This window comes from Microplitis mediator, chromosome 6 (genome assembly GCF_029852145.1).
Source record: "Microplitis mediator isolate UGA2020A chromosome 6, iyMicMedi2.1, whole genome shotgun sequence".
In the NCBI taxonomy this organism is placed as follows: Eukaryota; Metazoa; Arthropoda; class Insecta; order Hymenoptera; family Braconidae; genus Microplitis; species Microplitis mediator.
The window spans coordinates 948,403-973,940 of record NC_079974.1 but is presented as its reverse complement, the minus strand read 5'-3'; the positions used below and the strand labels follow the sequence as shown (position 1 = coordinate 973,940).

At 30.2% G+C, this 25,538-nt stretch overlaps 1 protein-coding gene across 3 annotated transcripts; it reads right to left on the bottom strand.

Annotated features, from left to right (window-relative positions):
* Positions 1 to 5,724: 5,724 nt before the first annotated feature.
* LOC130669379 (serine/threonine-protein kinase ICK-like) lies at positions 5,725 to 22,896 on the bottom strand. Of its 3 annotated transcripts, none has more exons than XM_057472243.1 (9): positions 22,773 to 22,896; positions 14,962 to 15,604; positions 14,759 to 14,880; positions 12,145 to 12,357; positions 10,354 to 10,701; positions 10,000 to 10,284; positions 6,941 to 7,210; positions 6,238 to 6,455; positions 5,725 to 6,164 (listed from the first exon to the last, which is right to left on the bottom strand). In XM_057472243.1, the coding sequence occupies exons 2-9, from the start codon at positions 15,115 to 15,117 to the stop codon at positions 6,052 to 6,054; spliced, it is 1,725 nt and encodes a 574-aa protein (XP_057328226.1). In that variant the 5' UTR covers positions 15,118 to 15,604; positions 22,773 to 22,896; the 3' UTR covers positions 5,725 to 6,051. The 3 variants fall into 3 exon arrangements, with proteins under 3 accessions (XP_057328226.1, XP_057328227.1, XP_057328228.1); XM_057472244.1 differs by lacking the exon at positions 22,773 to 22,896 and adding an exon at positions 22,321 to 22,576; XM_057472245.1 differs by lacking the exon at positions 22,773 to 22,896 and adding an exon at positions 22,419 to 22,574.
* Positions 22,897 to 25,538: the final 2,642 nt, after the last annotated feature.

Here is a 25,538-nt window from a genome sequence, read left to right as displayed (position 1 = left end):
ATTCAATTCTAAGAGAAAATCGGCGCCGAAGCATGTAGAATCTACCTTGCGCATGGCTTGCTCTAGATCTGCGCAAGTTGAAACTGGTGGGGGAAAGAATAGTATGGGGAATACCCCGCGTCTTGAGCGAGCCATGCGCAAGTGTCTGCTGCAAGTTTCTTGGGCAAGAAATGCGTAAGAAACTTTTGGCTGCACCATGTTAGAAATATCTTCAATATTCTAACCTACAATACCGTAAGCAAATCATGCACAATTTTTAAGTCAGTTCCATACTACACAATCTGCGCAAGGCACATGCGTAGAGGGAGACACTGTTAACTATGGACCTTGCGCAAGGCTCTTATAGAAGAGCACTTGCTTAACCCTTCGTCACCCGCATCACTTTTTCATCCTTCGTCACTCGCGCGGTGAACGCTGCGCCGCCGTGTTAAATCAAGCGCGCTGTTGCCACATTTTTCAGATTGCTAAATCTATATAAAAAATAATCTAAATGAAATTTTTTTTAATAATTAATTTATCGAAATTAAAAAATAAAAGATAGATTTTCCATTTTGTTTTTAATTTTTTTTATTAGGAATTACTCCGTTTCAATTAAAATTAAATTTTTTTTAAAAACAATTTTATTAAAAAAATCGCTTGCTCATAAAATTATTACTCAAATGTATTTTAATAAATTATTTATTGTTGATATTATTATTATTATTATTGTTAATATTATTAATTCTATAATTATTAATAATGCTTCTATTGTTACTAGAATTTTTTCATTATTTTAACTCAAAATTAATTAAAAACAAAATAAAATTCAATTACCTGTTGTGGTTATAACCTCGAAATTCTTCTTGAATATTATACACAAATTACATATAATATAAATATATATTTGTAAATATAATAATTAATATTTAAATAACATATTTTTGTTTGTGACAAAATACTTATTACGCGTAGAATTATTCTTAATTATTAATAAAAAATGTATCTCTATTAAGAGAGAATACCTGAATGTCAAACCTAAATATTTATATATCTATATCGTACAAGAGAATATTACCACACACAAGTTGGCAGCAGCGCGCGGCGGACATTTACCGGTTACTAACTCGCACTGGGCGGCGTCGCGCTGCTTTTCAATTTCTTTCGCATGAAAATATTTTTTTTTAACAAAATAATTTATTTCTTAGGAGCGGCTAATGCTAGAAATTCTTTTAGAATGTCTAATTCAAGCATTCTAATTTTTTCGACGTCATCCGTCACCGTAATTATGAGAAAATTGCATAATTGTAAAAAAGACGGCGCCGCACTCATTGAGCGAGTGACGAAGGGTTATGATGTGTTACTTATGTATGAATTGAAGACAAAAATTTTCTTGGGACGAGTAAAAATTTTTTGCACCAAGAAATCCTTTCTTTCTGTGTACTAAATCTTCCACGTAGCTTATAATCTTTTAAAGTCCGATAGATTCCAATAAATTTTCACTAAAATTTTATAAGAAATAATGACTTGTATAAATAATGTGATGGACATTATCCATAGACTTATGAGAATCTATCGTTTTCTTTTCTTTTAACGGGATGTAAAAAATATGTTCACATATCAGGGAATTTCCTCTGTATTTTTGGTTGTAAAATATTTTTCAATAAATAAAAGGAAAAAGTAGCGTAAAAAAAATAATGTAACAAATTTGCTATTAAATGTAAAAAGATGTTGTATAAAAAAAAAGACAAAAGTTATTTTCTTTGTATTTTAAATTTATTATCGTAAATGTTTTACTTATTGTACATCGTGATCTTACATCAAGCGTAGAGATTATTATAACGAAATATAATTCATTATGTATGCTTAATGATCGCTCCTCAACAATTAATATGCACAAATAATAAAAGTTACAATAACATTTAATCAATTAGATGCATCATTTTTTCATTAGAGAAATTTATTTTTATTTTTAACCCTAAATTGGTCACCGTATCAGCGTGTCGCACCGGCTCACGTTTTTTAAATTTATTGTTACAGTACGCTGCAGAATAATTTTTAAAAAAATTTCATAGCTGTATGTATACGGCCTATACTATTTTGCTTACCCTAGTGGATCCGAATTACGGTAAATTACGGTAATTATCGTAATTTACGGTATTCAGCAGAATTACCGGAATTTACGGCAAAATCCTGTAATTAACCGTGGGCTACGGCAAATTACGATATTTTACCGCATCCAGTCGTAATTTACTGTAGGTTGCGGTAAATAACGGTAACATCCCGCCTACTACGGCAAATTACTGTATTTTACCTAAATTGCGGTAATTCGGCTGGATACCGTAAATTACGATAATTACCGTAATTTACCGTAATTCGGATCCACTGGGGTACACTGAGAGAAAAAATGTATATTTTCAAGAAAAAATGCTTGATTTAAGTATTTTACTTCCTTAATCCCTAGCAGATCTGAATCACGGTAAAATACGGTAATCTAACGTTATTTACCGTCACTTACGGTGTTTAACCGTAATTTGCCGAAAATTACGGCATTTTACCGTAAATTACGGTAAAATGTCGTAGTTTGCCGTAAATTACGTTCATTACCGTAATTTACCGTAACTCGGATCTGCTGGGGATATTAAAGAAAAAAATTTAATTTTGTCAAAAAAAAATTATTAGTCTTGTGTTATTTTATCTAATCATGTTCAGATTAGTTTTGTACCTTAACAAACATTTTTTTTATAAATAAATAATTTCACGCGACTTATTTACGCTGTAGCTCAGCCTGGCGAATCCGAATTACGGTAAAATACGGTAATTTACGGTATTTGAAAGAACTATGGTATTTTGCAGTAATTTACGGTATTTAGTGGGAAATAAGGTAAGTTTACGGTAAATTTAGAGTAATTTACCGTACATTTGGGGTATTTCACCGTAAACGTGCAGATTTGTTGAAAAAATACGGCAATTTACCGCAAAGTGATTTGACTGTGTTACGGAAAAATTCCACAAATTGCGGTAAATTACCGCAAATTTCCATAACTTCCCACGTTTTTTACCGGTAATTACCGCAATTTGTCGTAAATTACCGTAAAATGCGGCAAATGTACAGTAAAATTCGGTAATTTACCGCAATTAGGATCCGCTAGTGCAGCTACGGTGCCTTATTGGAAATCTTAAATATTCATTTTTACAAGTAAATGATAAAATGTTAATAGTTTATAGATATAGCTCTCGAAAAAATTAATATACTTAAAATAAAAACTATCAACTCAATTTTATAAAAAAATGATTTATTTTGAGTATTTATGGAAACAAGAAGAATAATTACTTGACTTTAATTTATTTTCTTTCAGTGTAGGAATAAAGCAGTTAGCGCTTTTAGAAAAAGCCATTAACTTGCATACGATAGGACACTTTTTTCGAAAAGCGCTAACTACTCTTTACCTTAAGCACGATGGTAGCTCCTTCTTATAAAATCTCTAAGAAACTTTTTGAGAATTTATCGGATTTTAAGAGATTTTCTTAGCAGGTTTGACAGTGAAAAGTATTATGTTGAAATCAGTATAATCTGTGTCTTAGAAACATTCCATAATTTTTCCGTGACGATCGAGTAAATTTTCAACAGAACATTGTGTTAATTATAAAGTAACACTCAATAAAAGTTAATAGTTTGAATTTTTGTACAAGATAACAATTTTAATGTAGTAATAGTAGATCCCACCATTGTTCTTCCCTAGCAGATCTGAATTACGGTTATTCCCGTAATTTACCGTAATTCGCGGTATCCAGCAGAATTACCGTAATTTACGGTAAACTACAGCCAAATGCGGTATTTTACCGTAATTTGCGGTATTCTACCGTAATTTACGGCAAATCACGGTGAACCACCATAACTTACGGTAAACCACAGCCAAATGCGACATTTTACCGTAATTTGTGGTATTCTACCGCAATCTACGGGATTTTACGGTAATTCGTGGGATTTTACCGTAATTTACGGCAAATTCCGGTAAATCACAGTAAATTACGGTAAACTACAGCCAGCTGCGGTATAATACCGTAATTTGCGGTATTCTACCGTAATTTGTGGTATTCAACCGTAATGTACGGTGTTTTACCACAATTTGTGGTATTTTACCGTAATTTACGACAAATCACCGTAACTCGCGGTAAACTACAGCTAAATGCGGTATTTTACCGTATTCTACGGTATTTTACTGTAATCTGTGAGATTTGACTGTAATCTGTAGGATTTTACCGTAATTTACGGCAAATTACGGTAAATCACTGTAATTTACGGTAGATCATTGTGTTTTACCGTAAGTTACGGTAATTCTGCCGGATACCGCAAATTACGGTAATTACCGTAATTCGGATCTGCTAGAGTTCCCCCTCTATTATAATATTCTTTGACCAAGATATTCTGCGCATGCGCAAATCCAAATATTGTGGTAGAGGAGGAATAATTACGGTAGGTCAAAATCCCAAACTTTCTATGGGACAACTATAAATTTTTTAACTAACCCTAGCGGATCCGAATTACGGTAAATACAGTGATTTACCGTAATTTACCGTAATTTACGGTGCCTAGCAGAATTACCGTAAACTACGGTAATCTACGGTAAATTACGGTATTCTACGGCAAATTGCCGTAATTTTACGGCGCCTAGCAGAATTATCGTAAATTACGGCAATTTGCCGTAATTTGCCATCATTTACCGTAGATTACCGTAATTTACGGTAATTCTGCTAGGCACCGTAAATTACGGTAAATTACGGTAAATCACTGTAATTTACGGTAGATCATTGTATTTTACCGTAAGTTACGGTAATTCTGCCGGATACCGCAAATTACGGTAATTACCGTAATTCGGATCTGCTAGAGTTCCCCCTCTATTATAATATTCTTTGACCAAGATATTCTGCGCATGCGCAAATCCAAATACTGTGGTAGAGGAGGAATAATTACGGTAGGTCAAAATCCCAAACTTTCTATGGGACAACTATAAATTTTTTAACTAACCCTAGCGGATCCGAATTACGGTAAATACAGTGATTTACCGTAATTTACCGTAATTTACGGTGCCTAGCAGAATTACCGTAAACTACGGTAATCTACGGTAAATTACGGTATTCTACGGCAAATTGCCGTAATTTTACGGCGCCTAGCAGAATTATCGTAAATTACGGCAATTTGCCGTAATTTGCCATCATTTACCGTAGATTACCGTAATTTACGGTAATTCTGCTAGGCACCGTAAATTACGGTAAATTACGGTAAATCACTGTAATTTACGGTAGATCATTGTATTTTACCGTAAGTTACGGTAATTCTGCCGGATACCGCAAATTACGGTAATTACCGTAATTCGGATCTGCTAGAGTTCCCCCTCTATTATAATATTCTTTGACCAAGATATTCTGCGCATGCGCAAATCCAAATACTGTGGTAGAGGAGGAATAATTACGGTAGGTCAAAATCCCAAACTTTCTATGGGACAACTATAAATTTTTTAACTAACCCTAGCGGATCCGAATTACGGTAAATACAGTGATTTACCGTAATTTACGGTGCCTAGCAGAATTACCGTAAACTACGGTAATCTACGGTAAATTACGGTATTCTACGGCAAATTACGGTAAATTGCCGTAATTTTACGGCGCCTAGCAGAATTATCGTAAATTACGGCAATTTGCCGTAATTTGCCATCATTTACCGTAGATTACCGTAATTTACGGTAATTCTGCTAGGCACCGTAAATTACGGTAAATCACCGTATTTACCGTAATTCGGATCCGCTAGGGAACACAGTGAATTGTCTTGATTATACACAAAATAATCAACACGGGCCGTTTTTAACACAGATATATACAATATTTTTTACCGTAAAATACCTTCTTGCCATTTAGCTCGAACGCGCTTATGTCTTGACTTAGACGATAATACTGCACATACTTCAACGTGACCAAATTCGTTAATGCTGACCAATTTAGGGTTAAATTGACAACTTTCAATCAGTATTTAGATATAAATATCACAGTTAAGTTTTCTTGCTCACATAGTTCATTTTACTTGAGGTATTTTGCGGCCCAGTCCGTTCTTCCATGGAGGCCACCACTTGGACGGGACGTTAATACGTTTCCAAATAAACTTGGCTGGAGTATAGCTTTTGCCGGTGCTTCTAAATAATAAATTGTGTTAATAGGCAATAAACTACTAAACAATAATCACGTTTAATTAAGGCAACTTCTTACTAATGGTGTGAGTCCCATAAACGCTAGGATATGGCATTCTGCCATTTTGTTCAGATATATAACGATTTCTTAAGAGATAATGTTGTCTTGCTTGTGACTCTAAATTGTCACGCGTTCCCCAAAAAGTATCCATTGAATCATCAAGTTTTTCTGATACCGGTTGGGCTACCATACCATTCAACAACAATCTTGGTCGACCGACGTCGACTTCGCCACTTCTGACAATACCGAAAAAATAAATGCAAATGTAATTAAGAAATAGTTTCAAGGCTTTATTCATATGACGGTACAATTTTACTGTATAAAAGTGTAAAAAAAATTTATCAAGTAGTGAAATATGTGATAAGTTATTGATGTTGTAAAAGTTGTCGAATCTGTAAAATAATCTAAAAACATATCGAAAATCTTGAAGTCGCTAATGAAATTAAAAATTTTTGATATATGTTCGAAAGCTTTTAAAATAAATTGTGCAATGAAAAGCAATGAACTTATTAGCGGATAAGAATTTTGGGGAGGAAGCGGTTTTTGTAATCCTATAGAAATAAGAATGGAATCTATTTTTAGACCAATTTGATTTGCTAAGTAGATAAGACAAAGATGGAATGATTTTTGACCCAAACAAAAACATCCAAATAGATAAGTGATTCCAAGAAATAAATAAACAACGAGTGTTTCTCTGATGATACGACGAAACTTTTGGTACCTGGATGACAGATTTGTGCTCTGGCCAACAACATATCGGGCAACACTGAGATAGTGCTGTTTTGCTGAAACTTTTCGACTATTTCGAAGATTTGACTGTGATTGGTTCCAATTTCTTGAAGGCAATTGTTCATTCCATGCTGGTGTTATCCAGTTACCGTTCATTTTTTGATTCTCTGTTTCATAATTTTCATGCCAATTTATAACATTTTGTTTACAAATTCCATCTGTCGCAAGCTTTGTATCAGTATTCCCTGAGGTTATTTTATTTCTATAAAAAACATAACAAATAAGTCATAATAATAAAAAATTTGGAAAATTCGAAAGTGCGCGCCTCATACGCAAGTGACCTCATTTTTACAATAGTTTATGTAATTACTTTTCTGTAGACCCTGGCGGATCCGCATTACGGTAAATTACAGTAATTTACCTCATGCTACCGTAATTTGCGGAATTTTTACCGTAAACATCATATGCTCCCTAGTGGATCCGAATTACGGTAAGTACAGTGATTTACCGTAATTTACCGTAATTTACGGTGCCTAGCAGAATTACCTAAATTACGGTAATTTACCGTAAATTACGGTAATCTACGGCAAATCACGGTAGATTGCCGTAGTTTACCGTAATTTTACGGCACCGAGCAGAATTGCCGTAAATTACGGTAATTTACCGTAGATTACCGTAATTTATGGTAATTTACGGCAAATTGCGGTAATTTACGGCAAATTAAGGTAAATTGCCGTAATTTACGGTAAATTACTGTAATTTACGGTAATTCTGCTAGGCACCGTAAATTACGGTAAATCACTGTATTTACTGTAATTCGGATCCGCTAGAGTTTTTCACTTTTACCGTGCAATACTGTACTTTACCGTAAAACACCGCAGCCTTGCAGCAAATTTGCGATAAATTACCGTACATCTGGCGCAAACTTGCGGTAAAACTGCCGTAAATTTACCGTCAGTTGCCGTATATTTATCTAAACTACCATAAAATGCCGTAATTTCCTGTAATTCGGATCTACCAGGGGAAGGCTTATTGATATTATTTTTTCCACATCGAAAAGGATATTTGAGCTAAAAAATCTAATGCGCGTAATAATTACACAGAAACACATTTTGAATTCCGCGCTCCTGGTGCCACCGTTAGAGTGACTGCACTGGGCGCCATACTTTCATCCTAAAAACATTTCTGGGTATGTACTGGATCTATTGTACGACAACTTTAACAAAAAATGCTTGATCTTAATGGGGGAGATTTAAGAAAGTTGACTTAAACAATAGATCTACCAAAATTAGAATCAGTAATTGTAAACGTACCAAAATCAATAGCGGCGAAAATATGGAACGGCTGTAATAGAAATATTACCGAAATGTCTTCCAGTGAAACTTACAAGAGTAGTTTTAACAACGGCGATTCTGAATATATCACCAAATCAATCAACAGTCCGGACAATTGTTGAATCGGTCTTTTGATTCGGTAATATGTTCAGAATCGCCGTTGTTAAAACTGTACTCTGGTAAGTTTCGCCAGAAGACATTTCGGTAATATTTCTATTACAGCCGTTCCATATTTTCGCCGCTATTGATTTTGGTACGTTTACAATCATTGATTCTAATTTTAGTAGATTTATTGTTTAAGTCGACTTTCTTAAATCTCCACCATTAAGATCAAGCATTTTGTTAAAGTTGTCGTACAATAGATCCAGTGCATGCCCAGAAATGTTTTTAGGATGAAAGTATGGCGCCCACTGCACTACACGTAGTACATTAAATGTACCGTAGATGATATCGTCACGTCTGTTAGATAAAAACAGCTGATAGTATATCCCGTGAGAAAAGAGGACACAAACAAAATAGGGCTCGATATTGTGGAGTTATAGGTTTTAAGTTTTTATTGATTATAACTAAGCAGCAAAAGTTTAGACAGTGAATTTTCATAGGGTTCTTCCAATTAACGGAATCAAGATATTGATAAAAGAATCGTGTTAATTAATGGTGTTTTTAAAAAGTTATCGTGTGTACAAAGTTTCATACCAGATAGTTGACGTGAAAGTTTATTTGGATAGAAATATTTATTTTCAAATAAATTTATCAATGAATCGACTAAGAACTAAGTCAAAATTAAAGTTTAATAAATTGTTAGCATGCCCTGATTAAAAATACTCATTGAAAAGTATTGAAAAAGATGAGATTTGAATACTTTTGAATAAATCCTATTCCACAAAATCTTCATCTGGACATAAAATTAATACTTTTCAATTCTATTGAATCTAAAAATAATATAAGAATTTCTAAACTTCTAAAGAATTTAATAAGATTCAAATAAATTGATATTTTTAATCTTTCTGAATCCTCGCCATTTACAAAAAAGTTTCGAATTTCAGGGATACGAGTAGCATTGAAAAAAATTTAAACAAATTGACAGTTTTCAATCCTTTTAAATCTTCCTCAATTCCAAAGTAGTTCTACATTTCGGGTTAAGAGTTGGATTGCAAAAGATTCAAATGAATTGAAATTTTCAATCTTTCTGAATACTTCTCAATAACAAAATAGTTCCATATTTTGGATCAAGTGTAGGATTGAAAAGAATTGAACGAAATTGAGAATTTTCAATTTTTCTGAATCTTTCTCAATACTAAAATAGTTCCATATTTCGAACTATGACTTGAATTCAAATAAATTAAAAGGAATTCAGATTTTCGAATCTTTCTGAATCTTTTTCTAAAATGATGAAAGATTTAATTCTTTTCAATACTTTCGAATTCCATTATAAGAATTAGAAAGTATTCAAATAATCGAATTTTCGATTCCATTTAATATTTTTCAAAATCTCCGTATGGATTAAAAAAAATTGAAATAATTTTCAATACTTTTCAATGAGTATTTTTACTCAGGGTGATGGTATAAGATTTATATCATTTCTACGTTCTGATGGGGGTGTAACACAGATTTAAAATGAGTGAATATGACGAAAATTTTGTGGCGATTCCAGAGCACGGATAGCGCGGCGCGTTATGAGGCGTGCAAATATAAGCAACTAAATAAAGAAATTTACCCTAATCCTCTAGTAAAATTTTCATCTTCCCAACTTGGCACATTATCATGTTTCCGACTACTTAATAGAGGCAAAGTAAATTGCTGTTGTTGCGATTGTGTAACAACTATTTTTTCTGGCGGTTGACTTTCTACGATATTTTTATTCAGATCCTGATTATGTTTGAAAACTTGTCCCGTTGGAGGGAAATTAATTTTGTTCATAGCGAGCTCTTGATGAGAATTAATTCCTATTTTCCTGCTACTCATTACTCGAGTCGCATTATTCACTTGGAAATAAGGGTATCTACAAGTTGATTTATTTATTAAACATAAGTTTTCATTTGAACAATAGATTAGTCATACAAAATATTACCGTAACGCTTGTTGAGCTGTGGGTCTTTTTATCGGATTCCATTCTAACATATCTTCCATAAGAATAATTGCTTCTTGACTAGCGTTAGGAATGATATCTTTGAGTGGCGTTTTTGATATTACAGGGAACTTAAAATTCATTGCGGCTGCAAGCTGATAACCTTCAGGCCAATCATCTTTATCTGGTGTTCCAATCACAGCGCAAATTTTGAAAATCTCATCAATTTCACTTTTGCCAGGAAATAAAGGTCGAAAGGTATATAATTCAGCCATAATGCACCCCACTGCCCAAATGTCTATTGGACTATTGTAAGTTGTGGAGTGGAGCAATACTTCAGGGGCCCGATACCTAATTGCATTTTAAGTTAATAAAGTTTTAAAAATTCGTTTGTCTGATTAATATTGCAAGACAAATGTGTCGAATTTAATGTAATGTTTAGGGACAAGATTTTTGCCTTATTTTTGGAATGAGTAGTTCAAAGTTTTATGATCAATATTTTTACTGTAATTAAAAAATTAAGATTTATAATGAATGATTCAAAATTTGATTAATTATGAAAATCTTAATTTTGAAATTACGGCTTTCTTTTTAGTCCTAAGAAAGAATTATACGATACATTTTTTTTAGGAAATTAAATTTCCTACAACTTTTGTTCAAAAACTTTTTTAATACGACCAATATTTTTACTGTAATTCAAAAATTAAGATTCATAATGAATGATTCAAAATTTTGGGGCTTCTGAAAATCTTAATTTTGAAATTATGGCATTCTTATTAGTCCTAAGAAAAAATTATAGGAGACATTTTTTTTCGAAAATTAAATTTCTTACAACTTTTGTTCAAAAACTTTTTTAGTACGACCAGTATTTTTACCGTAATTCAAAAATTAAGATTCATAATGAATGATTCAAAATTTTTGGACTTCTGAAAATCTTAATTTTGAAATTACGGCTCTCTTATTAGTCCTAAGAAAAAATTATAGGAGTCATTTTTTTTCAGAAAATTAAATTTCCTACAACTTTTGCTCGGAAAATTTTTTTATACGACTAATATTTTAACTGTAATTTAAAAATTAAGATTCATAATGAATGATTCAAAATTTGATTGATTATGACAATCTTAATTTTGAAATTACGGCTTTTTTATTAGTCCTAAGAAAAAATTATAGGAGACATTTTTTTTCGAAAATTGAATTTCCTACAACTTTTGTTCAAAAACTTTTTCAATACGACCAATATTTTTACTGTAATTCAACAATTAAGATTCATAATGAATGATTCAAAATTTTGGGGCTTCTGAAAATCTTAATTTTGAAATTATGGCTTTCTTATTAGTCCTAAGAAAAAATTATAGGAGACATTTTTTTTAGAAAATTAAATTTCCTACAACTTTTGTTCGGAAAATTTTTTACTACGACCAATATTTTTACTGTAATTCAAAAATTAAGATTCATAATGAATGATTCAAAATTTGATTAATTATGAAAATCTTAATTTTTAAATTACGGCTTTCTTATTAGTCCTAAGAAAAAATTATAGGAGACATTTTTTTTCGAAAATTGAATTTCCTACAACTTTTGTTCAAAAACTTTTTTAATACGACCAATATTTTCCCTGCAATATAAAAAATTTCACACCACTAATTATTGCTTATTTTCAAATTAACGCAAAAATCCTGACCCTAGTCATGTTCAATAATAAGCATGCGCGCTTGCGCGTGTGACTGACTCATCTATTGTAGTAGTTAATTAATTATGTAAACTGACAGTAAAATAAATATTTTAGTAATTTACCATCTTGTTGATACGTAATCTGTATAAGGCGGCCGAGATCGAATTTCACGGGCTAACCCGAAATCGGCTATTTTTATTAATTCTGGACCCATGCACAGAAGATTCTCTGGTTTCATGTCACGATGGAAAAATCCGTGCTTATGCATGAATGCCAGTCCTTGAAGTACTTGATATATCATGTTTCTGATAATCGGTTCCGGAAATAATTTATCTCTATAATAAATTAATTGCAACTATAAGCATTCGTTTAAATTAAAAAAAAAAAAACACATATTATTATTGACATCGATAAATGAAAATTAAATTTCTAATACTAAAAATTACTACAGTCGACTACCCCACTCAACTACTTGTTTGAGTTTCGTACCAAACAGCCCGTTATTAACCTCAAAATTTACTATCTATGTTTCGCGGAGAATATGAGAATCAATATTAAGTCAAATATCATTTATTGTTTGTAATTGTAATCAGGAATTACATTTAGAACTTCTGTTACATTTGAAAGTTTGATTGAGTAATTATGTTCATCAATAAAATTATTATTTTTATTACTACTGTAATTAACATCGTTATCATTATAAATTTTTGTACTATAATTATCATTACCAGAAAAATCGGGATAATCGTGTACACGGAAAAAATTACAGTCACCGGTCTTAGTACGTTTATGAAATTTCAGCCCAAAACGTTATGGTAATAATTACTAGGAATTAATAGGCTATACCGACATGGTCTGGGTTCGATTCCCAGTTCGGGCTATCTATATTTTTCTTAATTTATCTATAAATTGTCTTATTGAGAAGGTTATTTGTAAGTTTAGGTTTCGCTATATTTCAAAAATGGCTATACACCCATAATTTCTGGGAAAAGTTTCCGTAACTATGGGAATAATTCCTATAATTATGGTAGTACACGGAGAGAAATTTATGGTAACCGTTCTTAGTACGCTTATGAAATATCACCCCATACCGTTATGGTAATAATTACTTGGAATTATGGGATATAGGCCCATACTTTCTGGTAAAAGTTCCCATAAGTATGGGAACAATTTCCATAATTATGGTAACAGTTCCCATATTGCATGTGAAAGAATTATGGTAATGATTACCATAATATATGATAATGTTTACCATAATATTATGGTAACGATTACTATAATATTATGGTAACGGTTACCATATATTATGGTAATGGTTACCATGGTTCCATGATAACTGATCTCTGACAAGTGATCACACGACAATTGATCCCAAAGACAACTGATCCCACAAACAACTGATACAACTGACAACTGATCCCACCAATCTCATATAATATGATGTTACACATATTTTTATATCTTACATTAATAATAATACTTAATTATTATTACAATAATAATGAATATAATTTTATTTGAAAATCAATAATTAGTTTTACAATAATATTAAATATTAATTCATTTTAAAATCACTAAATATTTTCACAATAATAATATATATTAATTTATAACAACTTTTTTTATTCGTAGTATACGATCTAAAAATATATGTGAATACATATTACATGCGATCGATGGGATCTATTGTCATTTGGACCAGTTGTCAGTGGGATCGGTTGTCATTGGGATTAATTGTCGATGGGATCAATTTGTAGGGATCACTTATCGTTGTATCAAATTACTGGGATCAGGTAACTGCACACCGGTTACCATATATATGGTAATGGTTACCATATATTATGGTAATGATTACCATATATATGGTCATGGTTACCATATATTATGGTAATGACTACCATATATATGGTAATCGTTGCCATATATTATGGTAATGATTACCATATATATGGTCATGGTTACCTTATATTATGGTAATGATTACCATATATATGGTCATGGTTACCATATATTATGGTAATGATTACCATATATATGGGCATGGTTACCATATATTATGGTAATGATTACCATATACATGGTAATGGTTACCATATATTATGGTAATGATTACCATACATATGGTCATGGTTACCATATATTATGGTAATGATTACCATATATTATGGTAATGGTTACCATATATTATGGTCATGATTACCATATATATGGTCATGGTTACCATAAATATGGTAATGGTTACCATATATTATGGTAATGATTACCATATATATGGTAATGGTTATTATAATGTCGTAGTAATGGTTCCTATAATATTATGGTAATAGTTACCATAATATTATGGTAACGATTACTATAATCTTATGGTAATGATTACCATAATATATGGTAACCATTACCATAGTATTATAGGAACCATTACTACGACATTATAATAAACATTACCATAATATATGGTAACCATTACCATAATATATTGTAATTGTTACCATAAATTTCTTTCCTCGATTTCCTATATAGTATGGTAACTGAATTATGGTAATCCTTACCATAGCACGATGGTAATAGTTACAATATGACGGTAATCATTATCATAATGTATGGTAACGGTTAACATAAACGTGAATTTGACGTTTAAAATCATATAAATCAAAACAGGCTTTCAACGGGTAGTCGACTGTATTATAAAACTAAAAATACATTTGTACTAAAAGTATGTGATTAATAAACTTTTACCTATCTTTCATAAGTTGATATAAATTTTCTTTCATATATTCGAACACAAAATAAAGAATATCATTTTCTCTTATTACTTCTTTCAGTTTTACGACATTAGCGTGATTTAATTTTTTCAAAGACTAAAAATAATTTTTAATTAAAAATTTTAAGAATAACGTTAACATAATATGTAGTAAAATAATTTAAAAATGTAACTAAACCTTAACTTCTCGAAGGTTCATAGCTTCTTCCCATGAATAATATTTTCTCTTCATTCTTTTGATAGCAACTTTTTCCCCAGTATCCACTCGTTGCCCGAGTACGACAGATCCAAAAGTACCATCACCCAATTGATTGAGCGTTATGTATCGATTCATATTTATAAAAACGTTTTTTTTCGTTTTTCGTTCAAAATTTAAATATCAAAATATTGTTTTTGTTTCACCAAAAATTTTTTTGGCTCTTATTATACAAAATATAAATAATTACTCTTCATGTTTGTACACTGGAACCAGTGGATCTTAATGTCATTTCTAATTGAATTTGTTTTACACTGCATTCTGTCAATAGGGTCACGGAGAACGTCATCGGTGTCACCGTCCTCAAAACTTAACATTGAAAATACTCATTTTACAGTACAAGCTTTACTAAGCCTATTAATTATTAATCACAGAGCTGTACTATAGACTCTAGTTACTCAAGTACTGAGTATCAATGCCTTTTTTATTGTTTTATTCTATACCAGGCACATTAACGATTGTTTTCACTAAATAGATCATCAGATTATTTTTGGAATGTATATTCAATGAACGCTGTCAATTAATCGATAAATAATTACAAATACTTATTGAAACTTCGAGGCTCCTATAAAAATAATAATAAAATATAATTTAAAACCAAGAGTGTTACAAGTGGGTTAGTGTAAGGGTCGGCAGTAATAACCAAATTTTCGGATATTAGATTTCTATACAGAGAACTCTGATTAAAAATACTCATTGGAAAAGATGAGATTTGAATACTTTTGAATAAATCCTATTCCACAAGGTTTTCATCTGGACATGAAATTAATACTTTTTAGGGGTATGCGAATAATTCAAACTTAAGAATTATTCGTGAACTTTCGAATTATTCAGGAACTTTTGAATTATTCAGAAACTTTCGAATTATTCGAATTATTCAGGAACTTTCGAATTATTCAGGAACTTTCGAATTATTTAGGAACTTTCGAATTATTCAGGAACTTTCGAATTATTCAGAAACTTTCGAATTATTCGAATTATTCAGGAACTTTCGAATTATTCAGGAACTTTCGAATTATTTAGGAACTTTCGAATTATTCGAATTATTCAGGAACTTTCGAATTATTCAGGAACTTTCGAATTATTGAGGAACTTTCGAATTATTCGAATTATTCAGAAACTTTCGAATTATTCGAATTATTCAGGAACTTTCGAATTATTCAGGAACTTTCGAATTATTTAGGAACTTTCGAATTATTCAGGAACTTTCGAATTATTCGAATTACTCAGGAACTTTCTAATTATTCAGGAACTTTCGAATTATTCAGGAACTTTCGAATTATTCGAATTATTCAGGAACTTTCGAAAGTTCCTGAATAATTCGAATAATTTGAAAGTTCACGAATAATTAGTAAATTTTTGAATAATTCGCGCATAGTTCGAACAATTCGCGAATCAACGAAATATCAATGGATTTTCTATTGTTTTCAATTTGAATTCCATTACATCGTGTATCAAATATTCTACTTACGAATAGTATACTATCTATAAAAAAACTTGGAGAAATTAATTTCGAGAATTTTAAAATATTGCATGTGTAACCTTTTTCTTATTTATTTTTTTGCAAACGGAAATTAATAATTGTAAAAACAAAAATGAATTGAAAAGATCTCTTGCCAATAATAGTATCTAGATTTTTTATGTTACTGACAAAGATGAACTTACATTGAAATTAAGCAATTGTTTTCTCCGGATAATTGATTTTTAATCAAAGAGTATTAATCAAATACTATTATTCGTAGGTAGAATATTTTGATACACGATGTAATGGAATTCGAATTGGAAACAATAGAAAATCCAGTGATATTTCGATAATTCGCGAATTGTTCGAACTATGCGCGAATTATTCGAAAATTTCCGAATTATTCGAAAACTTCCGAATTATTCAAAAATTTACGAATTATTTGAAATTTTTCGAATTATTCGTGAACTTTCGAATTATTCGAATTATTCGATTCGATTCGAACAATATTCGCACACCCCTAATACTTTTCAATTGTATTGAATCTAAAAACAATATAAGAATTTCTAAACTTCCAAAGAATTGAAAAAGAGTCGAATAAATCGACAGTTTTCTATCTTTCTAAATTTTCCTCAATACCAAAATAGTTCCACATTTCGGGTTAAGAGTTGGATTGAAAAAGATTCAAATGAATTGAAATTTTCAATCATTCGGAATACTTCTCAATAACGAAATAGTTCCATATTTTGGATCGAGTGTAGGATTGAAAAGAATTGAACGAAATTGAGAATTTTCAATTTTTCAGAATCTTTCTCAACACTAAAATAGTTCCATATTTCGAGTTATAACTTGAATTGAAATAAATTAAAATGAATTAACATTTTCGAATCTTTCTGAATCTTTTTCTAAAATGATGAAAGATTGAATTCTTTTCAATACTTTTGAATTCCATGATAGGAATTAGAAAATTTTCAAATGATCGAAATTTTAATTTCATTTAATATTTTTCAAAATCACCGTATGGATTGAAAAGAATTGAAATGATTTTCAATACTTTTAAATGAGTATTTTTTATCAGGGAAAAAGGATTTTTGGCGCAATAAATATTTTGAACTATAAATTGAAGAAAAAATTTTTTTAGAACTGGAAAAAAATTTCATGATGCTGAAATAAGGGGGCGTTTTATAATTTTTGAATGTTTCCAAAAATGATAAAATATAAAAAAAAAATATTTAAAAAATTGCATCTATAATTTTTTAAATTTTCTTTTAGTTTTTTTTTGCAATTGATTTATTGGAACAAAAATCGAAAATTGTTAATTGTCAGCTAACTAGAGGATCATTAAATTTCTCGCACCATGAAAAATTTTTTTTTTAATTTATACTGCAAAAAATAGCTATAGGTGAGTATAAATTTAATGCGCCAAGAAATATTTTTGAATATTGATTTTCATCATCAAATGATAAAAATCTTTCGAGAAAATTTATCTCATGCCTTTTTCTAAAAACTCAAAAAATTGCTATGATTATAATCAATTAATAAATTAACAGAAATCTAAAATTCGACAATTTGTTGAGTGCCCATACGAAAAAAATATATATCCGGATATATCCGGGCAAATCTGGATTATGTCGCATATATGCAACATGTATATAAATATATGTCTCATATATGCAGATTTGCTCGGATATATCCGGATATATATTTTTATCGTATGGGTATGGCCCAGCCTTAACACACATCAAATGTGTTCCATGTTTAAGGTCATATGCATAACTATCGGTTTTAGTAAACACTTAAAACACATTTCACGGTGTGTTAAATCCCGTTACTAATTCCAAAAAGCCTTATATTTTTATACTTCCTTTTGAATTTAGAGAGCTTCCTAAAGTCGAAAGGGCTTATTATTTTTTTTTTTTATTACCAATCGTTGTGGGGAATTATTTTAGAGCCAAAAAAAAAATGTTAAAAGCTAAAAGGGCGTATAATTTAAGTTAAATTTCTTTTTGGTTCTCAAGTTTTTTTTTTTTCAATTCTTAAATTTGAGATAAATCTACAAAATGATTTGCTATGAAAAAACGCCCTTTTGATTTTAAGGAACTTCGCAAAGACAAAAGGACGTATTAAATTATAAATCCTTCTGGAATTAGTAACGCGAAACACCTACAGATTACTTATCGCGTTTCAATGTTATTTGGCAATAAACGTATTAATTTTGACTACACATTTAGTTGTAGAGTGTACACAGTAAAAAACATTGTGTAGATGTTAAAAACGGTCCGCGTAAGAATTTTTGTGTTAAATCAACACATTTCATTGTGTTAGTTAAAAATTTTAATCGATCTGCTACTTAACATTTTGAAAGTGTGACCTAGTACAAAATTAACACAAAATTTATGTTGAAAGCTCAATCGATAGTCACGGAAGAATTATTACACTGTAAAAAATTCCCAACAAATTTTACTATGGGTGCATTAGTAACACCGGGCTATAAGAAAACTGATTCAAAATTTACAAGTGAACGTATGCGCATAGGCCACAAATGTGTAGTTTGCGCATATGTTTACTATGGGACACTTGTAAATTTTGTACCAGTTTTCTTATAGTCCGGTGTTACTACGCACCCATAGTAAAATTTATTAGGAATTTTTCACAGTGTAGAAAAATTAAAGTGAAATCGACATTTTGTGAATGTCAATTTAACAAAAATATTTATTATTAATATATTAAATTTAGCATTTACTAAAAGCTGGAATTTTTATCATACGTATCAAAAAAATTAAGTTATAATTTCACATTAAGGTAAAAGCCCCTATATCCGCTCACTTTTCATTGGATTGAGATTAAATCACTCAATATAAATTAATAAATAAAATAAAAAACCATTTTTTTATTTATAGTTATATTTTGAAGTTTCGAGTATCAGAATAAAATTTAAGTTTGAAGAATAATCTTGATAATTAATTATTATTAATTTTTTAAAAAAGGTCCTTGAGTGTACCCATAGTCGCTCACTAAAAGTTGTGATGTCCCATTACTCGATCAACACATGGCCCTATAGTCGCTCAAAGACAATATCAATTAAACTATGATAAGTTTATTGATTTGGACAAATAATTTATAAATTATACTACTTTATTCTTTCATAATATAAAATTTCATGAATTTTAAAAATGTATTTAATAAGATATAGTTATAACAATTCTTAAAAAATTTGACGTAACCTAAATTTAATCTAACGAATGAACGTTAAAGTAAAAAATGCCCGGCTGAGCGCGATTTTGAACACAGTCATTTAATTTAAATTTATAATCTGTTATAAAATAATTTGATGCATCATATTTTAATATATTTAGATTCATAAATAATTATTTATCAATAAAAATATTTTTAGTTGTAATTTTTTTTTATAAAAATTATAAAAAAACGCCTTGAATAGTTAAAGTGAGCGACTAATGGTACTGAGCGGGTATCGGGCTTTTACTTTACTTTTATGTAATATAAAAACTATTTGTGTGCTAAATAAAAATGCGTTTTTCCTTTTCTAAAAGCAATTAATTGATTTGCTATTTACAAGTGGTATGAAATATTACATGATTTTTTTAAATCTTGACTTTAATGAAACTATTCGGCTGCCCAATTTTAAAACACAGTAAGTAACAAATTTTTCGAAATCGATTTTTTAGTATTTTTAGTTTCCGTGGAGTCTCGTGAACATAATTCGATGCATATTTCAAAAATTTTATTTTTGTCAGTTACTGTGTTTTGAAATTGGACAGCCGTATTATTTAGGGGAGAGCGGGGCAAGACGGCCCACCTAAGCCGGTTATTATTATTTGTGGCTTTTAACCATCAAGTCGATTTACTCTTGTCCAACTTGAAGTCAATTCACCAAAATTTTGGTGAAGCTCCTGAAAAAAATTTTTTTTTTTTTGGGCAAGACGGCCCCCTCCGAAAAAAAATGAAAAAAAAATTTTTTTTTTTTAATTGTAAAAAAATTTCCCGCGTAACAAATGTTTATATTTTTCTCCTTAACAACTGTATATACTTTAATATTACTCGAAATAACCTTTTTTGATATAATACGAGTCATTTTTTCACTTCTGTAGAAAATTGATTATTGGTTTTTTAACTTTTTCAAATGCTCTATTTTAATCCAAATCCATATAATTAACCAAAAAATGATATTTCTATTAAATTAATCATGACTAGGTTATAATATTATGAAATTCATTTTCTTTTAGAATTTTTGAGTGGTTCATTTTGCCCCAAGTTTCACGTATCGGGCTAAAAATGAGTAAATAATCTAAATTTGTGATAATCAAAAGAAAACAAGAAAAAAATTTTTTTGGTTAATTTTTGAGGTGGACCTTCTTGCCCCAGGTGGGCCGTCTTGCCCCGGTCTCCCCTACTATCAAAAAATAATTGAACGTTAAATCATAATTGTTGTCAGATTTGATAACCTCAAATAAGCCATACAAAAAAAAATATATATCCGGATATATACTTTTTTCGCATGGGAATATATAAATTGTATGTAATAAATATCTATGGTAAAAAAATAAAATTTACAAGTTAAAATTATTTTGTGTCGCCACTGACATTTAAAAAGTATTGACTTTACTTCTGGTATTCCCCGAACTTCGTGCTCAAATTTTACCACAAATATAGTGTCCGAATTTCAACCCAAATACCCTATGTTAAAAAATAACAAATATTGTGCAGACCGCTTCTAACACACGAATTATATCGATTGTAACAATATTGTTTCCTGTGAAGTATTCAAATTGTTAAAATGTCCATAATTATTTTTAAAAAATTTTTTCATCATATATTTAATTTCAAATTACTAACAAGTGCACGGAAAGAAAATTATAGCAGCGGTTCCCATAATTTTGTGAAATTTTTTCCTATACCATCATAGGAATTACGACCATAAATTATGGGAGCGGTTCGTATAATTATAGGAATGTTTCCCATAATTATAGGAATAGTTCCTATAATTATGGGAATGATACCCATAACACTATAGGAATGATTCCTATAATTATAGGAATGGTTCCTACAATTTATAGGAATACTTTCTATAATATTATGGGAATCATTCCTATAATTTATGGGAATGGTTCCTATAATTTATAGGAACCATTCCCATAAATTATAGGAACCATTCCCATAATATCATGGGAATGGTTCCTATAATAGCATGGAAACTATTCCTATAATATTATGGGAATGATTCCCATAATGCAATTGGAATGGTTCCTATACCATTATGGGAATCATTCCCATAATATTATGGAAATAGTTCCCATACTATTATAGGAACCATTCCTATAATATTATGGGAATGGTTCCCATATTATCATGAAAAAATTATTTTAAAGAAGTGTGGTAATCACTTCTACAATACACAGAAATATTATTAAACATAAAAACAAAAATTCAAACATTGAAAAAAAAATCGTATTTGGCAAAAAAACATTAAAATTTTTAACAAGAATTTTTTGTCAGCACAAAACATTCCATAATGATATGGGAATGGTTCCCTTAATAGTATGGGAATCATTCCTATAATGGTATGGGAACCATCCCCATATCATTATGGGAACCATCCCTATAGTAGTATAGGTTCTATTCCCTTACCATTATGGGAACCATTCCCATAATGCATAGCAAAACTTCCCATAATTTTCTTTCCGTGTGCCTCGTATTTTTAAAAATATTCTATAATTTAAAATAATTATCAATTAATAAAGAGTTGAAATGATTGTAAAATAAAACAGAAAACAAATAAAAAATTTAAAAAATCACCAGACCCTCTTGATGTAGAGCAAATAATAAAAAATACCATAGTGGTATACTTGTAAACTGGGACAATATCGAGTCCTAGTATGTAAAATTAGCATTTTCTTACAATTGCATGTCACTAATCCATCTTTCTTAAGGTGATCTGGCACGCAAGAATATAGATTAACTTAAAGTAAAACAAGATTGTAAATCTTGTATGTTTCTGTTTAAAAAATTTTTAAATTCAAATTACAACACGTGAGTTTATGAAAATCCGCATCATTTTTTAATTTTTCAGAATTTTTGTTTTTGAAAACCCGAGCAATTTCAAATTAATTATACAGAAAAGTATTTAATACACGAAAAATAAGAACCACAAATATTAATAAATTATTACATGAAAAATTTTTTTTAATAACAAAAAATTATATACTGAACAATTAAAAAAATTTCACAATCAACATATGATAATTTTCCTTACGTGATAAATAATTTAATTGTTTACGATTTTGCGACGTTTCTTTAGACCCACTCGTTACAATGGTGAGATATAAACTGTTGAACTGGCAGCCATGTACTTTATTTGTTTCCATGACAACGAGCAACAAACTTGTGTGCACTATCTTCATATGTATGGACGAATTCGAATTTCATCGGCCCACACGTACGATCGATAGAAAATTATTTTTTTGAGTTGGTTATTTTTTTACGGCCGTCATTAATTTTTAGTTATGTTATTTTTGAAAATAAAAGTTCTGTCAAGGTCATTTTATTTTTATTAAAATACACACGGAAATTTTGGTTAATATCAGGAATCTGATGTACCAGAGTAGTATATTTTTATTGATTTAATAAAATTTTTAATTGTTTAAAATGATATGCCAGGTGAAAAATTTTTTAGGGGAAGGGGGGGGGGGGGGGGCAAAATGGGCCCCTTAAGAAAAAAATTTTCAAATCCTCAGTTTGTTTTACTTGTATTACTTTTTTTTACTCCCTCGCCAAGTATTTGACGTTAATTTGTTCTATCCATTAAAAATAAAAAATTAAAAAATGTGGGGCAAAATGGGCCCCCCCTAAAAAAATTTTTATAATGCGAGTTTTTTAGCTTATTTTACTTTTTTTTCCTTCTGCTGAGTTTTTGGTGTTGATTTGCTGTGTCTATAAAAATTAAAAAATCCTGAAAAGTTGGGAAAACGGGCCCCCAACAAAACTCAATGTATGTTTGTCGCTTGTTTTGTGTTTTGAAACTTTTTGCTGTGTGTTTAGTATAAAAAAGAGTTGATAGTGAAAATTTGGACCTAAAAATAACTTAATTTCATTACTTGATTGCTTATATTTTAATTATTTTCGATTATATAGAATAAATTGTTTTTGAAAAAAATTATAGTTAGTAATGCTGTTGAAATCGTGACCCAGTTTGCCTCTTATCATAATTCTTTAATCATGTCTGTTAAAAAAATTTTAGGAACCCGTTTGGCTAAAAAATATTCGTAGGTTTTCAAAGTCTAGACAGCCCATTTTACCCCCTCCCCCCAACCCTTTTCATACTAAAAATTTTGAGGGGTCCATTTTGCCCCCTAATATTTCGAGGCATCCAAAATTTTAGGGGGCCCGTTTTGCCCCCAGAGGCCCATTTCCCCCCCTTCCCCTATATAATAGAATTTTTTTTTATTTTTAATCAGAATAAGAATGTAAATTCGTTGCCTATTTATGAAATTTTCTAAAATTATAAACTGAAGTAGGACACACAGAAAATTTTATGGTAAAAATTACTTAAACATTTTAGATAACGGTGACACAACTCGATATTTTTGAAAATTATACTGATTGTTTCAGTATTTTTTAATAAAATTTTATGAAAATATACTCTATAAATAACCATTTTTATTGTAGGGGAGGGTGGGGCAGAGCAACCCCCCTAAGGCAATTATTACTTTTTGTGGCTTTCAACCAAAAGATCACTTTACTTTTGTCCTATTTCGAACAAATTTATGGACATTTTGCCAAAATTCTGAAAAAAATTTTTTTTTTTGTGGGGCATAGCGGCCCCCTTCAAAAAATGATAAAAATTTTTTTTTTTCGTTTTATTTTTTTTTTAAATTGTTTCCATCATTAAGAATGTATTTCTTTCTCTTGACAACTATTTTTGGTTTTATATTACTCGAAAAAAATTTTTTAATGTGTAATAAATCGTTCACTCTCGATTACTTTAATTACTAATTGTTATTTAATAAAAAAAAAACAATTCTATAGTTTTACTTTATTTCAAAAATTTATCAACTAAAAAAAAAATTTTTTTTTATAAATTTTTAGTGACCAAATTTGCCTCTTACCTAAAGAAACGGCCGAAAAATATGAAAAAATAATTTGTTCGGAAGTTTCGGCTGGTCCATTTTGCCCCAGGTGTTATGCGTAGGGCTAGAAATGTAAAATTATAATAATTTTTTTTTAATTTGACGATAAAAATATGAAAAAATCACTTTTTCAAAATTTTGGGCTCGTCCATTTTGCCCCAAATGTCATGCGTAGGGGTAAAAATGCGCAAACATATCGGATTTATAGTAATTAGGCAAAAAAAAAAAATTTTTTTTTGATCAAAATTTAAGGGGGGCCGTTCTGCCCCACCCTCCCCTACTGCACGGAGAGAAATGTACCGTAAATACTCCTATTGCGATAAAAAAGTTTAGTAAAAATTACTTTGCTATCTAGTACTATAAATCCACGAAAAAAATAAGCATCTGAAATTTTACTATATTGTATGGTGAGATTTACGTTACGAATAGAAAGGGCTCCTGTGTTGTCAAGAGATTATTTTCAAGTAAAGTTTATTTTGCTTTATGTAGATTTACCTTCCCTGTATGAGAGTAGTTTCCTAAACAGCACGGTAAGAATTACTGTGCTGAGTAGCTGCTATCTCTCTGCAGTGACGCCAGCGCTGCTAAGCAGTCATAAGTCGTAGCTATGGCGGTGAATTACTCAAGACAATTCTTCGACGATACCTCCTACTTTTTTAAAATTTTTAATGATCATGAATTTTTATAACTATTTTAGAAACTTCATTTATTAATTAAAAAAAAATTCGAGAAATAATTTAAAAAAAAAAACATAATTATAAATTCACCGGGATATATTTTTAAAAAATTACTTATAGTTTTTTTACGTTATCTGTTTAACAAAATTCGTTAAATAAATTTCGGTAAAATCTTTATGTCAAGATAAAAAGTCGAAATGTCAAATTTTTAAGGCT